At 48.4% G+C, this 23,048-nt stretch overlaps 1 protein-coding gene across 1 annotated transcript in view; it reads right to left on the reverse strand.

The window, feature by feature from the left end:
• Positions 1-5,205, reverse strand: part of FA2H (fatty acid 2-hydroxylase) — a 48,492-nt gene extending 43,287 nt beyond the window's left edge. The window contains exon 1 of the mRNA XM_040409608.1: positions 4,912-5,205. Within this exon, the coding sequence (XP_040265542.1) occupies positions 4,912-5,169 (258 nt within the window). The 5' untranslated portion in view covers positions 5,170-5,205. The remainder of the gene's footprint in view (positions 1-4,911) is intronic.
• Between the last annotated feature and the right edge of the window lie 17,843 nt (positions 5,206-23,048).

A 23,048-nucleotide genomic window follows, 5' to 3' on the forward strand; every position in this document is an offset into this window, starting at 1 on the left:
CTGATCTGAGGCTAATGAAGGCTGGTGGAGTCTGATAGAGGTCTGATCTGAGGCTGATGGAGGTTAGGGGGTCTGATGGGAGGTTGTTGATATCCAGACTGACTGAACTCTTGTCCTGACCTAGTTCTGCTCACACGGATTAGCATTTGTTACAATGTATCAGTGTAAGTAAAAACAATTATAAAGGAGTGAGGTTGCCCAAACTTGCAACATCTCAAGTACCATTGATACTATGGTTGTGCTTATAATACAATCCTAAAGTGCAAAAATCAGGGCCGAACCAGAAAAAAGGGGATAACGGGCGGCTGCGGCGAAAATATGCAGAAAATGTGAAACTGCGTGTAAAATCTGCAGATTAACAAAACATGGCACACACAGAGCAGCCGTCCAATCAGCCACTGGGCCATGAAGCTGACAATCTAATCTGCTTTAGGCCTCCTGCACATGACGGCATCCGTTTTTGTGGTCTGCAAATCGCAGATCCGCAAAATACGGATGTGATCTGTGTATATACCGCAATTTTCCTGGGACCTACTGTAAAAAAATAAATTTAAAAAAAAAGCCTATTCTTGTCCACAAAACGGACAGGAATAGAACAGGTTCTATCATTTGCAGCCTGGGCACACGGACCCAGAAATGAAATGCGGATCGGGCACGGACCAAAAATGCAAGAGTTTTTAATCAGCGTTATTTGTGTCACACTGCGACGGCGGAGATTTTGCGGCTCGTATTTCATGCTCAGGTGCATTTGTCATTGACACAGCTCACACCCACGTGTAACAGAGCGTCCGAGCCCTGAACCGACCTGCACAACCACACCCATCAGGCACACAAATCACTTTCACCTCTGCCATACCTGCTTGGAAATTTACTACAATATCCTGACCGGAGCCCTCCTGAATACAAGCACTCCTGCCTGGAGCCCCCCTGAATATTACACCCACCCCGTGTCCTGCCTGGAGCCCCCCTAAATATTACACCCACCCCGTGTCCTGCCTGGAGCCCCCCTAAATATTACACCCACCCCGTGTCCTGCCTGGTGACCTCCTGAGTATCACCCCAACCCTGTATCCTGCCTGGAGCCCCCTGGATATTACACCCACCCCCATGCCCTGCCTGGTGCTTTCCTGAATACAAGCACTCCCACTCTGTGTCCTGCCTGATATTGCCTACACCCCCTGTACATACCAGCTCCATTCCAGAGCTCAGTGCCACCCTGCACACTGACAGATGGCACGGTAAGGGACATAGGAGATTATACTGAGCGGGACTGGGTAAGTGCTCACAGACTCATCATAACCTGGGCTCTGCCGACAGGTAACCCAACGTCCTCCACACATGGGACACACCTGTTACCACCACAAGCTCTCCTCCGGCTGCCTCTCCCTCCTACAGATGATGGCTGGACTGTCCCCTATAGAAGTGACAACAGCTGCTGCTCACCATAAGCATGGCTAGGAACACAGTGACGATGACAGGACAGGTGCAATAGTCACCTATAGGCAGGACAGGTGCAATAGTCCCCTACAGATATGACAGGTGCAGTAGTCCCCTATAAATAGGACAGGTGCAGTAGTCCCCTATAAATAGGACAGGTGCAGTAGTCCCCTATAGATTGGACAGGAAAGGTGCAGTAGTGCCTTATAGATATAACAGGTACAGTAGTCCCTTACAGATATGACAGGTGCAGTAGTCCCCTATATACAGACCAGGTGCAGTAGTCCCCTATAGACAGGATAGATGCAGTAGTCTCCTATAGATATGACAGGGCAGGTGCAGTGGTCCCCTATAGAGAGGACATGTGCAGTAGTCCCCCTATAGACAGGACAGGTGCAGTAGTCCCCCTACAGACAGGACAGGTGCAGTAGTCCCCCTATAGATAGGACAGATGAGGTAGTCCCATATGGATATGACAGGTGCAGTAGTCCCCTATAGATAGGACAGATGGGGTAGTCCCCTATAGACATGACAGGTGCAGTAGTCCCCTATAGACAGGACAGATGAGGTAGTCCCATTTGGATATGACAGGTGCAGTAGTCCCCTATAGATAGGACAGATGAGGTAGTCCCCCTATAGACAGGACAGGCGCAGTAGTCCCCTATAGGTAGGACAGGTGCAGTAGTCCCCTATAGACATGACAGGTGCAGTAGCCCCCCATAGACAGGACAGGTGCAGCAGCCCCCCATAGACAGGACAGGTGCAGCAGCCCCCCATAGACAGGACAGGTGCAGTAGTCCCCTATAGACAGGACAGGTGCAGTAGTCCCCTATAGACAGGACAGGTGCCGTAGTCCCCTATAGACAGGACAGGTGCAGTAGTCCCCTATAGGCAGGACATGTGCAGTAGTCCCCTATAGGTAGGACAGGTGCAGTAGTCCCCTATAGACAGGACAGGTGCAGTAGTCCCCTATAGGTAGGACAGGTGCAGTAGTCCCCTATAGACAGGACTGGTGCAGTAGTCCCCTATAGACAGGACAGGTGCAGTAGTCCCCTATATACAGACCAGGTGCGGTAGTCCCCTATAGACAGGACAGGTGCAGTAGTCCCCTATAGGTAGGACAGGTGCAGTAGTCCCCTATAGGTAGGACAGGTGCAGTAGTCCCCTATAGGTAGGACAGGTGCAGAGTTCCCCATTAGGTAGGACGGGTGCAGTAGTCCCCTATAGATAGGGCAGGGGCAGTAGTCCCCTATAGATGACATGACAGGTGCAGTAGTCCCCTATAGATAGGGCAGGTGCAGTAGTCCCCTATAGATGACATGACAGGTGCAGTAGTCCCCTATAGATGACATGACAGGTGCAGTAGTCCCCTATAAATAGGACAGGTGCAGTAGTCCCCTATAGATTGGACAGGAAAGGTGCAGTAGTGCCTTATAGATATAACAGGTACAGTAGTCCCTTACAGATATGACAGGACAGGTGCAGTAGTCCCCCTATAGATAGGACAGGTGCAGTAGTCCCCTATAGATAGGACAGGACAGGTGCAATAGTTCCCTATAGATATGACAGGTGCAGTAGTCCCCTATATACAGACCAGGTGCAGTAGTCCCCTATAGACAGGATAGGTGCAGTAGTCTCCTATAGATATGACAGGGCAGGTGCAGTGGTCCCCTATAGACAGGACAGGTGCAGTAGTCCCCCTATAGACAGGAAAGGTGCAGTAGTCCCCCTATAGACAGGACAGGTGCAGTAGTCCCCCTACAGACAGGACAGGTGCAGTAGTCCCCCTATAGATAGGACAGATGAGGTAGTCCCCTATGGATATGACAGGTGCAGTAGTCCCCCTATAGACAGGACAGGTGCAGTAGTCCCCCTATAGACAGGACAGGTGCAGTAGTCCCCCTATAGATAGGACAGGTGCAGTAGTTCCCTATAGATAGGACAGGTGCAGCAGTCCCCTATAGACAAGTGCAGTAGTCCCCTATAGGTAGGACAGGTGCAGTAGTCCCCTATAGACATGACAGGTGCAGTAGTCCCCTATAGACATGACAGGTGAGGTAGTCCCATTTGGATATGACAGGTGCAGTAGTCCCCCTATAGATAGGACAGATGAGGTAGTCCCCCTATAGACAGGACAGGTGCAGCAGTCCACTATAGACAGGACAGGTGCAGTAGTCCCCCTATAGACAGGGCAGGTGCAGTAGTCCCCTATAGACAAGTGCAGTAGTCCCCTATAGGTAGGACAGGTGCAGTAGTCCCCTATAGACAGGACAGGTGCAGTAGTCCCCTATAGACAGGACAGGTGCAGTAGTCCCCCTATAGACAGGACAGGTGCAGTAGTCCCCCTATAGACAGGACAGGTGCAGTAGTCCCCTATAGACAGGACAGGTGCAGTAGTCCCCCTATAGACAGGACAGGTGCAGTAGTCCCCCTATAGACAGGACAGGTGCAGTAGTCCCCTATAGACAGGACAGGTGCAGTAGTCCCCTATAGACAGGACAGGTGCAGTAGTCCCCTATAGACAGGACAGGTGCAGTAGTCCCCTATAGACAGGACAGGTGCAGTAGTCCCCTATAGACAGGACAGGTGCAGTAGTCCCCTATAGACAGGACAGGTGCAGCAGTCCCCTATAGATAGGACAGGTGCAGTAGTCCCCTATATACAGACCAGGTGCGGTAGTCCCCTATAGGTAGGACAGGTGCAGTAGTCCCCTATAGACAGGACAGGTGCAGCAGTCCCCTATAGATAGGACAGGTGCAGTAGTCCCCTATATACAGACCAGGTGCGGTAGTCCCCTATAGGTAGGACAGGTGCAGAGTTCCCCATTAGGTAGGACAGGTGCAGTAGTTCCCTATATACAGACCAGGTGTGGTAGTCCCCTATAGGTATGACAGGTGCAGTAGTCCCCTATAGGTAGGACAGGTGCAGTAGTTCCCCATTAGGTAGGACGGGTGCAGTAGTCCCCTATAGATAGGGCAGGTGCAGTAGTCCCCTATAGATGACATGACAGGTGCAGTAGTCCCCTATAGATAGGGCAGGTGCAGTAGTCCCCTATAGATGACATGGCGGGTGCAGTAGTCCCCTATAGATGACATGACAGGTGCAGTAGTCCCCTATAGATAGGGCAGGTGCAGTAGTCCCCTATAGATAGGGCAGGGGCAGTAGTCCCCTATAGATAGGACAGGGGCAGTAGTCCCCTATAGATGACATGATAGGTGCAGTAGTCCCCTATAGATAGGGCAGGGGCAGTAGTCCCCTATAGATGACATGACAGGTGCAGTAGTCCCCCTATAGATGACATGACAGGTGCAGTAGTCCCCTATAGGTAGGACAGGTGCAGAGTTCCCCTATAGATAGGGCAGGTGCAGTAGTCCCCTATAGATGACATGACAGGCGCAGTAGTCCCCTATAGATGACATGACAGGTGCAGTAGTCCCCTATAAGTAGGTCCCCGGTAGGTAAGTGGCCCCTCACCTGCGGTGCCGGCTCCTCCATCTCACCCACATAATACTGCTGTAACCAGCGGAGCGCATTGTCCGAGTGCCGGTGCGGCGGTCCGTCCAGGTCCCGCTGGATGTCGGTCCCGGCTCGGTCCTGCAGCAGCTGCTCCCCCCCGGGATGTAACTTGACGAAGCTAGACACATCGTAGACGCTGCTCCCCCGGAGGAGCCAGCAGGCGCCCGCGGAGCACTGGTCCCGGAGCTCGGCGGCTGTTACCCGGCGCGCAGCCATAGACTGTGAGGTACAGAGTGTCCAGCCCGGCGGCGCCCGCACAGCAGTCACCCATCGCCGCCTCATCTGCATCTCATTGAATATTCAGAAAGCGGGGGGCGGGGTCGCGCAGAATACCTAATGAGGGAGCGATGGAGGATCGCACCCGGCTCTGCACTACCCTCTAGAGGCCGCGGCGCCGCACTGCAGCTGCACACATAATATCCCACCCTGCTGGAGGTCCCCTTTAAGAAGTGAGAAAAGACCCTTGCAGGGAATTTATTGAGAAGCTAATGGATTCATTGCAGAAAAGACACATGATCCTTTGTGGTGCTTCTGACTGATGGAGAAAATAATTCCTACTACTAATTTCTAGATGCCCTAAAATGATAGGGTGTGTGCCCTGAGAGGTTCATGTGACTACTGGGGCAATGCTAGGAGTCGTAGTTACATCACAGTTGGCTGCATTCCTTCCATATTACAAATCCCATAGTAAAAAAAGAAAAAAAAAAAAGTCGATTAAAGGGACGGTGCAGATGGGTGACGGGGACACTGTTTGTTTGCTCTCCATATTTCACCTCTCCATTGTCTTCTGATGGCCAAAGTCCTCATGGATTGATCCAGGACTTATGTCAGGTCCACGGGGGGGGGGGGTCAGGGGAGTCATAGGAATCCAGCCCGCCCCGCCGACCTGTCATAAACACGCTAGAAACCGCCTTGGGAGAAATTTCTAGAAGTCCCCAAAAAATTCATACAAAAAAAAAATCTGAGCCTTGTAGTTCTACAGCAGCTGCAGAGCCCATGATATTGTGTCCCTGAGCTGCTGAGAGCGCCACCTAGTGGCCGAAGGAGCCTTGTATTGGATTCAGTCTTATGTTAGCCCTCAAACTGGTGCAATTAAAAGTTTTGCAACTTTCTCATGGACTTTGTGCCTCGGTTCCTAGCCATCTTCCACATCTTTGCTTGCTGTCAGTGAACGGAAACATTCCAGCTTAATTCCAGATGCTGAGGGTTTGTTACAGTTGTATCCAGTCTGGACAGTCCTCTGGGGTCACAAAAAACTGATGCACAAAGTATCATCCGGTGCCACATCCCGGGTGGGGGGGGGGGGTCTGTCATGGGATCTAATACACCGCCGTGTATTTTGTGATGCCACGCAGCCCGTCACTCGTATGGGATGGGACCATAGCGTGCCTTTAGCGCCCCCATAGATCGCCCCACAAGGTTTGGAGCGGGTTCCTGTCGGCTCAGCAGAGAGACGGACGCAGTGGGAGACACTTGGGCCAGTGTTGTGCCAGGACAATGAGGGCATGTCTTGCCAGTCACAGCTGGCGCTCAGGATGCAGGGGGGCACCTTTACTGGAGTCCATTGTCCAGATCTGGTGATGATCTTCATGCCAGCCTCCCTCTCCTAAACAGCCCAACAAGGGCCCCATTCACAGAGGATACTGTGGGCTTTGACCCTTCCCCTGCTTGAAAGAAAAAGAAGTGTCGCCTTGCGCCCGCTCCGTGGGTCAGCATTTGTGGAGTTGCTTACAGCTCGCCACCTGCTAAATACTTGCACACAGGAAAATTCCTTTAATCTGGCATCAGTTATGACATGTCTGGATCATCAGAATTTATCCTGTGTGATACTGTCTGCTGAGCTGTGTATCTAATCCTATCCTGTGTAATACTGTCTGCTGAGCCGCTGTATCTAATCCTATCCTGTGTGATACTGTCTGCTGAGCCGCTGTATCTAATCCTATCCTGTGTGATACTGCCTGCTGAGCTGTGTATCTAATACTATCCTGTGTGATACTGCCTGCTGAGCCGCTGTATCTAATCCTATCCTGTGTGATACTGTCTGCTGAGCCGCTGTATCTAATCCTATCCTGTGTGATACTGCCTGCTGAGCTGTGTATCTAATCCTATCCTGTGTGATACTGTCTGCTGAGCCGCTGTATCTAATCCTATCCTGTGTGATACTGTCTGCTGAGCCGCTGTATCTAATCCTATCCTGTGTGATACTGCCTGCTGAGCTGTGTATCTAATCCTATCCTGTGTGATACTGTCTGCTGAGCTGTGTATCTAATCCTATCCTGTGTGATACTGTCTGCTGAGCAGTGTATCTAATCCTATCCTGTGTGATACTGTCTGCTGAGCTGTGTATCTAATCCTATCCTGTGTGATACAGTCAGCTGAGCTATGTATCTAATCCTATCCTGTGTGATACTGTCTGCTGAGCCGCTGTATCTAATCCTATCCTGTGTGATACTGCCTGCTGAGCCGCTGTATCTAATCCTATCCTGTGTGATACTGTCTGCTGAGCCGCTGTATCTAATCCTATCCTGTGTGATACTGTCTGCTGAGCCGCTGTATCTAATCCTATCCTGTGTGATACTGTCTGCTGAGCTGTGTATCTAATCCTATCCTGTGTGATACTGTCTGCTGAGCCCCATGTATCCAATCCTATCCTGTGTGATACTGTCTGCTGAGCCGCTGTATCTAATCCTATCCTGTGTGATACTGCCTGCTGAGCTGAGTATCTAATCCTATCCTGTGTGATACTGTCTGCTGAGCCCCTGTATCTAATCCTATCCTGTGTGATACTGTCTGCTGAGCTGTGTATCTAATCCTATCCTGTGTGATACTGTCTGCTGAGCTGTGTATCTAATCCTATCCTGTGTGATACTGTCTGCTGATCTGTGTATCTAATCCTATCCTGTGTGATACTGTCTGCTGAGCCGCTGTATCTAATCCTATCCTGTGTGATACTGTCTGCTGAGCTGTGTATCTAATCCTATCCTGTGTGATACTGTCTGCTGAGCCGCTGTATCTAATCCTATCCTGTGCGATACTGTCTGCTGAGCTGTGTATCTAATCCTATCCTGTGTGATACTGTCTGCTGAGCTGTGTATCTAATCCTATCCTGTGTGATACTGTCTGCTGAGCCCCTGTATCTAATCCTATCCTGTGTGATACTGTCTGCTGAGCCGCTGTATCTAATCCTATCCTGTGTGATACTGTCTGCTGAGCCCCTGTATCTAATCCTATCCTGTGTGATACTGTCTGCTGAGCTGTGTATCTAATCCTATCCTGTGTGATACTGTCTGCTGAGCCGCTGTATCTAATCCTATCCTGTGTGATACTGTCTGCTGAGCCGCTGTATCTAATCCTATCCTGTGTGATACTGTCTACTGAGCCGCTGTATCTAATCCTATCCTGTGTGATACTGTCTGCTGAGCTGTGTATCTAATCCTATCCTGTGTGATACTGTCTGCTGAGCTGTGTATCTAATCCTATCCTGTGTGATACTGTCTGCTGAGCCGCTGTATCTAATCCTATCCTGTGTGATACTGTCTGCTGAGCTGTGTATCTAATCCTATCCTGTGTGATACTGTCTGCTGAGCTGTGTATCTAATCCTATCCTGTGTGATACTGCCTGCTGAGCCGCTGTATCTAATCCTATCCTGTGTGATGCTGCCTGCTGAGCTGAGTATCTAATCCTATCCTGTGTGATACTGTCTGCTGAGCCGCTGTATCTAATCCTATCCTGTGTGATACTGTCTGCTGAGCCGCTGTATCTAATCCTATCCTGTGTGATACTGTCTGCTGAGCCGCTGTATCTAATGCTATCCTGTGTGATACTGTCTGCTGAGCTGTGTATCTAATCCTATCCTGTGTGATACTGCCTGCTGAGCCGCTGTATCTAATCCTATCCTGTGTGATACTGCCTGCTGAGCTGAGTATCTAATCCTATCCTGTGTGATACTGTCTGCTGAGCCGCTGTATCTAATCCTATCCTGTGTGATACTGTCTGCTGAGCTGTGTATCTAATCCTATCCTGTGTGATACTGCCTGCTGAGCCGCTGTATCTAATCCTATCCTGTGTGATACTGCCTGCTGAGCTGAGTATCTAATCCTATCCTGTGTGATACTGTCTGCTGAGCCGCTGTATCTAATCCTATCCTGTGTGATACTGTCTGCTGAGCCGCTGTATCTAATCCTATCCTGTGTGATACTGTCTGCTGAGCCGCTGTATCTAATCCTATCCTGTGTGATACTGTCTGCTGAGCCGCTGTATCTAATCCTATCCTGTGTGATACTGTCTGCTGAGCTGTGTATCTAATCCTATCCTGTGTGATACTGTCTGCTGAGCTGTGTATCTAATCCTATCCTGTGTGATACTGTCTGCTGAGCCGCTGTATCTAATCCTATCCTGTGTGATACTGCCTGCTGAGCTGAGTATCTAATCCTATCCTGTGTGATACTGTCGGCTGAGCCGCTGTATCTAATCCAATCCTGTGTGATACTGCCTGCTGAGCTGAGTATCTAATCCTATCCTGTGTGATACTGTCTGCTGAGCCGCTGTATCTAATCCTATCCTGTGTGATACTGTCTGCTGAGACCCTGTATCTAATCCTATCCTGTGTGATACTGTCTGCTGAGCTGTGTATCTAATCCTATCCTGTGTGATACTGTCTGCTGAGCCGCTGTATCTAATCCTATCCTGTGTGATACTGTCTGCTGAGCTGTGTATCTAATCCTATCCTGTGTGATACTGTCTGCTGAGCCGCTGTATCTAATCCTATCCTGTGTGATACTGTCTGCTGAGCCGTGTATCTAATCCTATCCTGTGTGATACTGCCTGCTGAGCTGAGTATCTAATCCTATCCTGTGTGATACTGTCTGCTGAGCCGCTGTATCTAATCCTATCCTGTGTGATACTGTCTGCTGAGCCGCTGTATCTAATCCTATCCTGTGTGATACTGTCTGCTGAGCTGTGTATCTAATCCTATCCTGTGTGATACTGTCTGCTGAGCGGCTGTATCTAAACCTATCCTGTGTGATACTGTCTGCTGAGCCGCTGTATCTAATCCTATCCTGTGTGATACTGTCTGCTGAGCTGTGTATCTAATCCTATCCTGTGTGATACTGTCTGCTGAGCCGCTGTATCTAATCCTATCCTGTGTGATACTGTCTGCTGAGCTGTGTATCTAATCCTATCCTGTGTGATACTGTCTGCTGAGCTGTGTATCTAATCCTATCCTGTGTGATACTGTCTGCTGAGCCGCTGTATCTAATCCTATCCTGTGTGATACTGCCTGCTGAGCTGAGTATCTAATCCTATCCTGTGTGATACTGTCTGCTGAGCCGCTGTATCTAATCCTATCCTGTGTGATACTGCCTGCTGAGCCGCTGTATCTAATCCTATCCTGTGTGATACTGTCTGCTGAGCCGCTGTATCTAATCCTATCCTGTGTGATACTGTCTGCTAAACCGCTGTATCTAATCCTATCCTGTGTAATACTGTCTGCTGAGCCGCTGTATCTAATCCTATCCTGTGTGATACTGTCTGCTGAGCTGTGTATCTAATCCTATCCTGTGTGATACTGTCTGCTGAGCCCCATGTATCCAATCCTATCCTGTGTGATACTGTCTGCTGAGCCGCTGTATCTAATCCTATCCTGTGTGATACTGCCTGCTGAGCTGAGTATCTAATCCTATCCTGTGTGATACTGTCTGCTGAGCCCCTGTATCTAATCCTATCCTGTGTGATACTGTCTGCTGAGCTGTGTATCTAATCCTATCCTGTGTGATACTGTCTTCTGAGCTGTGTATCTAATCCTATCCTGTGTGATACTGTCTGCTGATCTGTGTATCTAATCCTATCCTGTGTGATACTGTCTGCTGAGCCGCTGTATCTAATCCTATCCTATGTGATACTGTCTGCTGAGCTGTGTATCTAATCCTATCCTGTGTGATACTGTCTGCTGAGCCGCTGTATCTAATCCTATCCTGTGCGATACTGTCTGCTGAGCTGTGTATCTAATCCTATCCTGTGTGATACTGTCTGCTGAGCCCCTGTATCTAATCCTATCCTGTGTGATACTGTCTGCTGAGCCGCTGTATCTAATCCTATCCTGTGTGATACTGTCTGCTGAGCCCCTGTATCTAATCCTATCCTGTGTGATACTGTCTGCTGAGCTGTGTATCTAATCCTATCCTGTGTGATACTGTCTGCTGAGCCGCTGTATCTAATCCTATCCTGTGTGATACTGTCTGCTGAGCCGCTGTATCTAATCCTATCCTGTGTGATACTGTCTACTGAGCCGCTGTATCTAATCCTATCCTGTGTGATACTGTCTGCTGAGCTGTGTATCTAATCCTATCCTGTGTGATACTGTCTGCTGAGCTGTGTATCTAATCCTATCCTGTGTGATACTGTCTGCTGAGCCGCTGTATCTAATCCTATCCTGTGTGATACTGTCTGCTGAGCCCCTGTATCTAATCCTATCCTGTGTGATACTGTCTGCTGAGCTGTGTATCTAATCCTATCCTGTGTGATACTGTCTGCTGAGCTGTGTATCTAATCCTATCCTGTGTGATACTGTCTGCTGAGCCGCTGTATCTAATCCTATCCTGTGTGATACTGTCTGCTGAGCTGTGTATCTAATCCTATCCTGTGTGATACTGTCTGCTGAGCCGCTGTATCTAATCCTATCCTGTGTGATACTGTCTGCTGAGCCGCTGTATCTAATGCTATCCTGTGTGATACTGTCTGCTGAGCTGTGTATCTAATCCTATCCTGTGTGATACTGTCTGCTGAGCCGCTGTATCTAATCCTATCCTGTGTGATACTGTCTGCTGAGCTGTGTATCTAATCCTATCCTGTGTGATACTGTCTGCTGAGCTGTGTATCTAATCCTATCCTGTGTGATACTGTCTGCTGAGCCGCTGTATCTAATCCTATCCTGTGTGATACTGCCTGCTGAGCTGAGTATCTAATCCTATCCTGTGTGATACTGTCTGCTGAGCCGCTGTATCTAATCCTATCCTGTGTGATACTGCCTGCTGAGCTGAGTATCTAATCCTATCCTGTGTGATACTGTCTGCTGAGCCGCTGTATCTAATCCTATCCTGTGTGATACTGTCTGCTGAGACCCTGTATCTAATCCTATCCTGTGTGATACTGTCTGCTGAGCTGTGTATCTAATCCTATCCTGTGTGATACTGTCTGCTGAGCCGCTGTATCTAATCCTATCCTGTGTGATACTGTCTGCTGAGCTGTGTATCTAATCCTATCCTGTGTGATACTGTCTGCTGAGCCGCTGTATCTAATCCTATCCTGTGTGATACTGTCTGCTGAGCCGTGTATCTAATCCTATCCTGTGTGATACTGCCTGCTGAGCTGAGTATCTAATCCTATCCTGTGTGATACTGTCTGCTGAGCCGCTGTATCTAATCCTATCCTGTGTGATACTGTCTGCTGAGCCGCTGTATCTAATCCTATCCTGTGTGATACTGTCTGCTGAGCTGTGTATCTAATCCTATCCTGTGTGATACTGTCTGCTGAGCGGCTGTATCTAAACCTATCCTGTGTGATACTGTCTGCTGAGCTGTGTATCTAATCCTATCCTGTGTGATACTGTCTGCTGAGCTGTGTATCTAATCCTATCCTGTGTGATACTGTCTGCTGAGCTGTGTATCTAATCCTATCCTGTGTGATACTGTCTGCTGAGCCCCTGTATCTAATCCTATCCTGTGTGATACTGTCTGCTGAGCTGTGTATCTAATCCTATCCTGTGTGATACTGTCTGCTGAGCTGTGTATCTAATCCTATCCTGTGTGATACTGTCTGCTGAGCTGCTGTATCTAATCCTATCCTGTGTGATACTGTCTGCTGAGCTGTGTATCTAATCCTATCCTGTGTGATACTGTCTGCTGAGCCGCTGTATCTAATCCTCTCCTGTGTGATACTGTCTGCTGAGCCGCTGTATCTAATCCTATCCTGTGTGATACTGTCTGCTGAGCTGCTGTATCTAATCCTATCCTGTGTGATACTGTCTGCTGAGCTGTGTATCTAATCCTATCCTGTGTGATACTGTCTGCTGAGCCGCTGTATCTAATCCTATCCTGTGTGATACTGTCTGCTGAGCCGCTGTATCTAATGCTATCCTGTGTGATACTGTCTGCTGAGCTGTGTATCTAATCCTATCCTGTGTGATACTGTCTGCTGAGCCGCTGTATCTAATCCTATCCTGTGTGATACTGTCTGCTGAGCTGTGTATCTAATCCTATCCTGTGTGATACTGTCTGCTGAGCTGTGTATCTAATCCTATCCTGTGTGATACTGTCTGCTGAGCCGCTGTATCTAATCCTATCCTGTGTGATACTGCCTGCTGAGCTGAGTATCTAATCCTATCCTGTGTGATACTGTCTGCTGAGCCGCTGTATCTAATCCTATCCTGTGTGATACTGCCTGCTGAGCTGAGTATCTAATCCTATCCTGTGTGATACTGTCTGCTGAGCCGCTGTATCTAATCCTATCCCGTGTGATACTGTCTGCTGAGACCCTGTATCTAATCCTATCCTGTGTGATACTGTCTGCTGAGCTGTGTATCTAATCCTATCCTGTGTGATACTGTCTGCTGAGCCGCTGTATCTAATCCTATCCTGTGTGATACTGTCTGCTGAGCTGTGTATCTAATCCTATCCTGTGTGATACTGTCTGCTGAGCCGCTGTATCTAATCCTATCCTGTGTGATACTGTCTGCTGAGCCGTGTATCTAATCCTATCCTGTGTGATACTGCCTGCTGAGCTGAGTATCTAATCCTATCCTGTGTGATACTGTCTGCTGAGCCGCTGTATCTAATCCTATCCTGTGTGATACTGTCTGCTGAGCCGCTGTATCTAATCCTATCCTGTGTGATACTGTCTGCTGAGCTGTGTATCTAATCCTATCCTGTGTGATACTGTCTGCTGAGCGGCTGTATCTAAACCTATCCTGTGTGATACTGTCTGCTGAGCCCCTGTATCTAATCCTATCCTGTGTGATACTGTCTGCTGAGCTGTGTATCTAATCCTATCCTGTGTGATACTGTCTGCTGAGCCGCTGTATCTAATCCTATCCTGTGTGATACTGTCTGCTGAGCTGTGTATCTAATCCTATCCTGTGTGATACTGTCTGCTGAGCCGCTGTATCTAATCCTATCCTGTGTGATACTGTCTGCTGAGCTGTGTATCTAATCCTATCCTGTGTGATACTGTCTGCTGAGCTGTGTATCTAATCCTATCCTGTGTGATACTGTCTGCTGAGCCGCTGTATCTAATCCTATCCTGTGTGATACTGCCTGCTGAGCTGAGTATCTAATCCTATCCTGTGTGATACTGTCTGCTGAGCCGCTGTATCTAATCCTATCCTGTGTGATACTGTCTGCTGAGCCCCTGTATCTAATCCTATCCTGTGTGATACTGTCTGCTGAGCTGTGTATCTAATCCTATCCTGTGTGATACTGTCTGCTGAGCTGCTGTATCTAATCCTATCCTGTGTGATACTGTCTGCTGAGCTGTGTATCTAATCCTATCCTGTGTGATACTGTCTGCTGAGCCGCTGTATCTAATCCTATCCTGTGTGATACTGTCTGCTGAGCCGCTGTATCTAATCCTATCCTGTGTGATACTGTCTGCTGAGCTGTGTATCTAATCCTATCCTGTGTGATACTGTCTGCTGAGCTGCTGTATCTAATCCTATCCTGTGTGATACTGTCTGCTGAGCCCCTGTATCTAATCCTATCCTGTGTGATACTGTCTGCTGAGCTGTGTATCTAATCCTATCCTGTGTGATACTGTCTGCTGAGCTGTGTATCTAATCCTATCCTGTGTGATACTGTCTGCTGAGCTGTGTATCTAATCCTATCCTGTGTGATACTGTCTGCTGAGCCGCTGTATCTAATCCTATCCTGTGTGATACTGTCTGCTGAGCCCCTGTATCTAATCCTATCCTGTGTGATACTGTCTGCTGAGCCGCTGTATCTAATCCTATCCTGTGTGATACTGCCTGCTGAGCTGAGTATCTAATCCTATCCTGTGTGATACTGTCTGCTGAGCCGCTGTATCTAATCCTATCCTGTGTGATACTGTCTGCTGAGACCCTGTATCTAATCCTATCCTGTGTGATACTGTCTGCTGAGCTGTGTATCTAATCCTATCCTGTGTGATACTGTCTGCTGAGCCGCTGTATCTAATCCTATCCTGTGTGATACTGTCTGCTGAGCTGTGTATCTAATCCTATCCTGTGTGATACTGTCTGCTGAGCCGCTGTATCTAATCCTATCCTGTGTGATACTGTCTGCTGAGCCGTGTATCTAATCCTATCCTGTGTGATACTGCCTGCTGAGCTGAGTATCTAATCCTATCCTGTGTGATACTGTCTGCTGAGCCGCTGTATCTAATCCTATCCTGTGTGATACTGTCTGCTGAGCCGCTGTATCTAATCCTATCCTGTGTGATACTGTCTGCTGAGCGGCTGTATCTAAACCTATCCTGTGTGATACTGTCTGCTGAGCCCCTGTATCTAATCCTATCCTGTGTGATACTGTCTGCTGAGCTGTGTATCTAATCCTATCCTGTGTGATACTGCCTGCTGAGCTCCTGTATCTAATCCTATCCTGTGTGATACTGTCTGCTGAGCTGTGTATCTAATCCTATCCTGTGTGATACTGCCTGCTGAGCTCCTGTATCTAATCCTATCCTGTGTGATACTGCCTGCTGAGCTCCTGTATCTAATCCTATCCTGTGTGATACTGTCTGCTGAGCTGTGTATCTAATCCTATCCTGTGTGATACTGTCTGCTGAGCCGCTGTATCTAATCCTATCCTGTGTGATACTGTCTGCTGAGCTGTGTATCTAATCCTATCCTGTGTGATACTGTCTGCTGAGCCGCTGTATCTAATCCTATCCTGTGTGATACTGTCTGCTGAGCTGTGTATCTAATCCTATCCTGTGTGATACTGTCTGCTGAGCTGTGTATCTAATCCTATCCTGTGTGATACTGTCTGCTGAGCCGCTGTATCTAATCCTATCCTGTGTGATACTGCCTGCTGAGCTGAGTATCTAATCCTATCCTGTGTGATACTGTCTGCTGAGCCGCTGTATCTAATCCTATCCTGTGTGATACTGTCTGCTGAGCCCCTGTATCTAATCCTATCCTGTGTGATACTGTCTGCTGAGCTGTGTATCTAATCCTATCCTGTGTGATACTGTCTGCTGAGCTGCTGTATCTAATCCTATCCTGTGTGATACTGTCTGCTGAGCTGTGTATCTAATCCTATCCTGTGTGATACTGTCTGCTGAGCCGCTGTATCTAATCCTCTCCTGTGTGATACTGTCTGCTGAGCCGCTGTATCTAATCCTATCCTGTGTGATACTGTCTGCTGAGCCGCTGTATCTAATCCTATCCTGTGTGATACTGTCTGCTGAGCTGTGTATCTAATCCTATCCTGTGTGATACTGTCTGCTGAGCCGCTGTATCTAATCCTATCCTGTGTGATACTGCCTGCTGAGCCGCTGTATCTAATCCTATCCTGTGTGATACTGTCTGCTGAGCCCCTGTATCTAATCCTATCCTGTGTGATACTGTCTGCTGAGCCGCTGTATCTAATCCTATCCTGTGTGATACTGTCTGCTGAGCTGTGTATCTAATCCTATCCTGTGTGATACTGTCTGCTGAGCCGCTGTATCTAATCCTATCCTGTGTGATACTGCCTGCTGAGCCGCTGTATCTAATCCTATCCTGTGTGATACCGGGTCAGACCACCACACAGGACTACATCCCCCATCATGTAACAATCCCGAATTCCTGGCTGCGTCCAGGCGGTGACAGGTGGAAGGTGCGCTGGACCCGCCCTGCTGTATAATTCATCCGTTTCATTCAGTTGGCGGTGTAATGTGAGATTTACACACTTCTTGAGATCTCGCGCGGACACCTGATACACCGCCGAGGGGTGGGGGGTCCCTATATTAAGCACCGGTCCTGGGAGGTCCGCAGACCAGACGAGTTCCAAGGTCAGCGTCGCCTCCAGCCGGTGTGAATAATGGCCACATTCATGCCTGTGAGTATACGCCTTGTGCACTAGCGGTATGCAGGGTGGTGGTGGGTGCTGCAGAGCGGGGGGCGAGAAGATCACATATACTGTATATGAGGGAGCGTAGGGGCTGAGCAGAGGCGCAGTGGGGTGCATCCTGCTGCTGGTTGATACCCCCAGCCTTCAAATCCTCCCACCCTCAGGCCAGTCATAAATATGCGTTACTCCCATGGGGAAGGAGCCGGCCTTAAAAGCCCCCCTTCTATGTCTTTGCATCCACAGGGATAAACAGCCTAGACCCCAGACTGATACATTTTTCCTGCACTGATACATTGTAGCAAACAGATGTCTGCTGCTGCATCACGGATGAAAGGGATATTCCCATGGTTAGGATGTAGCATCACTTTGTGACTGAGGAGGGGTCCAGTCACTGTGACCTCCATCGATCCTCGGAACGAAGGGGCCGGAGCGGCGTTCTAGCGCGGCGCCTCCTGTCCTTCATTTCCCAAACACAGGGAAGGGATGCAGCATCAAGACCGGTGGAGGTCCTAGCGACTGGACCCCCTCCTCGATCATAAAGGGATGCTACATCCCAACGATGGGACCATAAGTATTTTGAGGTCTGCAAAACACGGATCCACAAAAAAAAACGGATGACATCCGTGTGACTTCAGTGTTGCATCGTTTTAGTTTTTTGCGGATCCATTGTAACAATGCCTGTCGTTGTTCGCAAAACGGACAAGAATAGGACATGTTCTATACATATATATATACGGAAGTGGAATGCACACGGAGTCAATTCCGTTTTTTTGCAGACCCATTAAAGTGAATGGTTCCGCATACGGGCTACAAAAAAAAAACTGAGCGGACACGGAAACAAAATACGGTCGTGTGCATGAGCCCTTAATCTGTGACGTATCAGCAACACAAATCTCCTTCCGCTCCTGATAGTTTGCTACAATGTATCAGTGCAGGTTTATAGTGTCTCCGTCTGGAGCGCAGATAAGACCGCAAAACCCTCATGGATATAAACAGGACCTATCTATTCAGTGTCAGCAAGCAGAGATCCTAACAATGGTATATTAGAAAGTCGCAGAACAAAACTGGAGGCGACTTCCGCTTTCCTTGACCCTTCACCTCACTGATTGCCGTCTTTCTTCGCAGTATGCCTCATGCCATGGCAATAAGCCCGCGCTGCGGCTCATGGGCATGGACAAGAGAGGCTTTTCATTTTTGGGGACCCCTCCGTGTTTACTGAACCGACGCCAGCGAAGCGAAAGGCCGAAAACTGAACTGACCGTGATGCAGCTCACACATCTCATCAGAGATCTCCGGCAACTGCCCGACGAAAGCACCGACCAGGGGTCTCAGGGCGGCCCGGGCAGGTGAGAGGCAGGGCATACCACGTGGGAATGTGGCCCTATACACAACCCCATGGAGGGGGGAGGGGGCCGTCCTATGATCAACTGTACGTAGAGGGACCGACGTCACCACCCCTGCGAGAAACCCTAGAATACTACTACACCCAGCAGATATGCATATTTGTAATACAGGACATGAAGGAGCGGCTGAGACCCCCACCGATTCGCACGCGCTCTCCTAACTCCAGTAGACAGAATTGAGACGCCCCCAGAGACTTTCTATTGAGTCCGTCTCCTGCAGTGAAGAGAGTGCAATATGAGAGCGCTTCTCTCGTCCTGTTCTAGCAATCGCTGGGGGTCTCACCGATCAAAACTTTTGATACGTCTATATAACATATCGAAAGTTTTCTAAAAACTCAGTGTCAGGACTGCTGAGGTCACGCCCAGGACGCCCTCTGTATTAGGCTACATGCACACGACCGTATGTGTTTTGCCGTCCGCAAAATAAACCGGATGACGTTCCGTTTTTTTGCGGATCCGTTGTAATAATGCCTATTCTTGTCCGCAAACTAGAAAAAATTAGGACATGCACTATTTTTTTTGCGGGGCAACGGAACGGACATACTGATGCGGACAGCACACTGTGTGCTGTCCACGTTTTTTGCGGACCCATTGAAATTAATGGTACCGCATCCTATCCGCAAAAAAAACGGAACGGACACGGAACACAACAACGGTCGTGTGCATGATGCCTTATGTGCACAAGCCCTGCAGTTCTGAAAATTAATGACAGCGCAGCAAGTGATGGGGGGGGGGGGGGGGGGGGGGGACAATCAAGAAATTAATTAGTAAACCAAGGTGAGCGTCACCAGTAGTACACATGTGCAGTCACTGTGTACATACATTACTTATCCTGTACTGATCCCGAGTTACATCCTGTATTATACTCCAGAGCTGCACTCACTATTCTGCTGATGCAGTCACTGTGTACATACATTACTTATCCTGTACTGATCCTGAGTTACCTCCTGTATTATACTCCAGAGCTGCACTCACTATTCTGCTGGTGGAGTCACTGTGTACATACATTACTTATCCTGTACTGATCCCGAGTTACATCCTGTATTATACTCCAGAGCTGCACTCACTATTCTGCTGATGCAGTCACTGTGTACATACATTACTTATCCTGTACTGATCCTGAGTTACCTCCTGTATTATACTCCAGAGCTGCACTCACTATTCTGCTGGTGGAGTCACTGTGTACATACATTACTTATCCTGTACTGATCCTGAGTTACCTCCTGTATTATACTCCAGAGCTGCACTCACTATTCTGCTGGTGCAGTCATTGTGTACATACATTACTTATCCTGTACTGATCGTGATTTGCCTCCTGTATTATACTCCAGAGCTGCACTCACTATTCTGCTGGTGGAGTCACTGTGTACATACATTACTTATCCTGTACTGATCCCGAGTTACATCCTGTATTATACTCCAGAGCTGCACTCACTATTCTGCTGATGCAGTCACTGTGTACATACATTACTTATCCTGTACTGATCCTAAGTTACCTCCTGTATTATACTCCAGAGCTGCACTCACTATTCTGCTGGTGGAGTCACTGTGTACATACATTACTTATCCTGTACTGATCCTGAGTTACCTCCTGTATTATACTCCAGAGCTGCACTCACTATTCTGCTGGTGCAGTCATTGTGTACATACATTACTTATCCTGTACTGATCGTGATTTGCCTCCTGTATTATACTCCAGAGCTGCACTCACTATTCTGCTGGTGGAGTCACTGTGTACATACATTACTTATCCTGTACTGATCCTGAGTTACATCCTGTATTATACTCCAGAGCTGCACTCACTATTCTGCTGGTGCAGTCACTGTGTACATACATTACATTACTTATCCTGTACTGATCCTGAGTTACATCCTGTATTATACTCCAGAGCTGCACTCACTATTCTGCTGGTTGAGTCACTGTGTACATACATTACTTATCCTGTACTGATCCTGAGTTACATCCTGTATTATACCCCAGAGCTGCACTCACTATTCTGCTGGTGCAGTCACTGTGTACATACATTACTTATCCTGTACTGATCCTGAGTTACATCCTGTATTATACTCCAGAGCTGCACTCGCTATTCTGCTGGTGCAGTCACTGTGTACATACATTACTTATCTTGTACTGATCCTGAGTTACATCCTGTATTATACTCCAGAGCTGCACTCACTATTCTGCTGGTGCAGTCACTGTGTACATACATTACTTATCCTGTACTGATCCTGAGTTACATCCTGTATTATACTCCAGAGCTGCACTCACTATTCTGCTGGTGGAGTCACTGTGTACATACATTACATTACTTATCCTGTACTGTTCCCGAGTTACATGCTGTATTATACTCCAGAGCTGCACTCACTGTTCTGCTGGTGGAGGCACCCTTATAATGCAGTTCTGGCATTCAGGAGTCTAGAAAAGCTGGGTGACATACCATTGGACTTCTAACCCAGTAGATTCCTCCTTTTATTCCAGAGCCGTCAGAGGTGTGCCCCGCTCCTGCCATCCTGGGATCTTTGGCCGTCACTGTCTGTTCTGCATCCAGGATCGTAATAAACAAAAAGGATGAGAAAGAAAACGTCACTAATTCTTCACAGGACGCAATTTTCTGCTGACGAGCGGCAAAATATTCCAGTCACCGCTCATCACAAGGGCCTGAAGCCATCCTTTCCACATATCACGTTCCACTCTTAATATAAAGACATGAAGAATCAGGATGCTGGGGGTTGTAGGCGGATAATGAGAAATAAGCGGACATTAAAACGGAGCAACCGAAACCAGAGGAGCAACTACAGAGCATGAAGTATAACAGGGCTGCGAGGGACGGAGGCGCCAAAGTGCGAGATCGTGTGAAATAAAAATGTGGCTGAATGCAAATGTAATAAAATAAAACCTAAATATCAGTTAATAGTGTCACCTTGACCTGATGACGAGAGATCAGCGGCGTCACTGGCACAGCTCATCTCTGGTCACTCACAGATCGCATTACTAAGATGAAGCAGCTGCAGTGTGTACTATACTGTTCTACAAACACCTCAGCTGCTGCAGAACCTCATAATATATACCTCAGCAGCTGCAGAACCTTCTCATACACACTTCAGCTGCTGCAGAACCTCCTAATACACACCTCAGCTGCTGCAGAACCTCCTAATACACACTTCAGCTGCTGCAGAACCTCCTAATACACACTTCAGCTGCTGCAGAACCTCCTAATACACACCTCAGCTGCTGCAGAACCTCATAATACACACCTCAGCTGCTGCAGAACCTCATAATACACATTTCAGCTGCTGCAGATTATCATAATACACACCTCAGCTGCTGCAGAACCTCATAATACACACTTCAGCTGCTGCAGGACCCACTATTACACATCCAAACTGCTGCAGAACCTCAGAATACACCTCAGTTGCTGCAGAACAGCATATCCTCACCGCAGCTGCTGCAGAACCTCATTTGAAAAGGAAGAGAGCATTTCATATCAATGGTGGACAGGAAACTCTCCCTTACGCTTCAGAAAGAGGTTCCGCAGCAGCTTGGCGAGTCCTGTAAAGATCAGTTACCTGATACCATAAAATATTAGGCTACTTTCACACTTGCGGCAGAGAGATCCGGCAAGCAGTTCCGTCGCCGGAACTGCCTGCCGGATCAGGCAAAATGTATGCTAACTGATGGCATTAGTAAGACTGATCAGGATCCTGATCAGTCTTAAAAATGCCTGATCAGTCGAAAAAATGCATTGAAATGCCGGATCCGTCTTTCCGGTGTCATCCGGCAAAAACGGATCCGGCATTTATTTTTTCACCTTTTTTTCAGTCTGCGCATGCGCATACCGGAAGGACGGATCCGGCATTCCGGTATTCTGAATGCCGGATCCGGCACTAATTCATTCCTATGGGAAAAAATGCCTGATCCGGCATTCAGGCAAGTCTTCAGTTTTTTTAGCCGGAGATAAAACCGTAGCATGCTACGGTTTTCTCTTTTGCCTGATCAGTCAAAACGACTGAACTGAAGACATCCTGATGCAAACTGAACGGATTACTCTCCATTCAGAATGCATGGGGACATACCTGATCAGTTCTTTTCCGGTATAGAGCCCCTGTGACGGAACTCTATGCCGGAAAAGAACAACGCAAGTGTGAAAGTAGCCTTAGATGACAGTTCTGTGATGGAGCGTGCAGCCGTATGAACGCACACGTACTGGCCCCACCGCAGATCCTGTGAGGAGCCCCAGCAGAGGCCACTGGGTGACATAACCTGTGGGTGCAGTGAGGACACCGCACGTGCGCAGAGCAATGAACAGGGGCGCGCTCTGTATACCTGCTGGACTTATGGGGCCTCCTGTCCACTCTGTGCAGGACGCAGCCACAGGCATGGCGGCCACATCACCCTGACCGCAGCGTCCCGACAGCTCGCCGCCCGAGGGTCCAGTTCTGATAACGTCCGGGGGGGATTTCTAGTTTCGTAAAATCCCTAATGTGTTCTTCACAGAGTTCCCCAATTATTAGTTTTTTTTCGGCTGCAGGAAAATTCCAACCAAAACTAAAACCAGCATTCTTCTAGATGTCCACGTCTGCTGCCAACAACCTGGACTTCCACTGTAAA

Source organism: Bufo bufo, chromosome 10 (genome assembly GCF_905171765.1).
Source record: "Bufo bufo chromosome 10, aBufBuf1.1, whole genome shotgun sequence".
Lineage (NCBI taxonomy): Eukaryota > Metazoa > Chordata > Amphibia > Anura > Bufonidae > Bufo > Bufo bufo.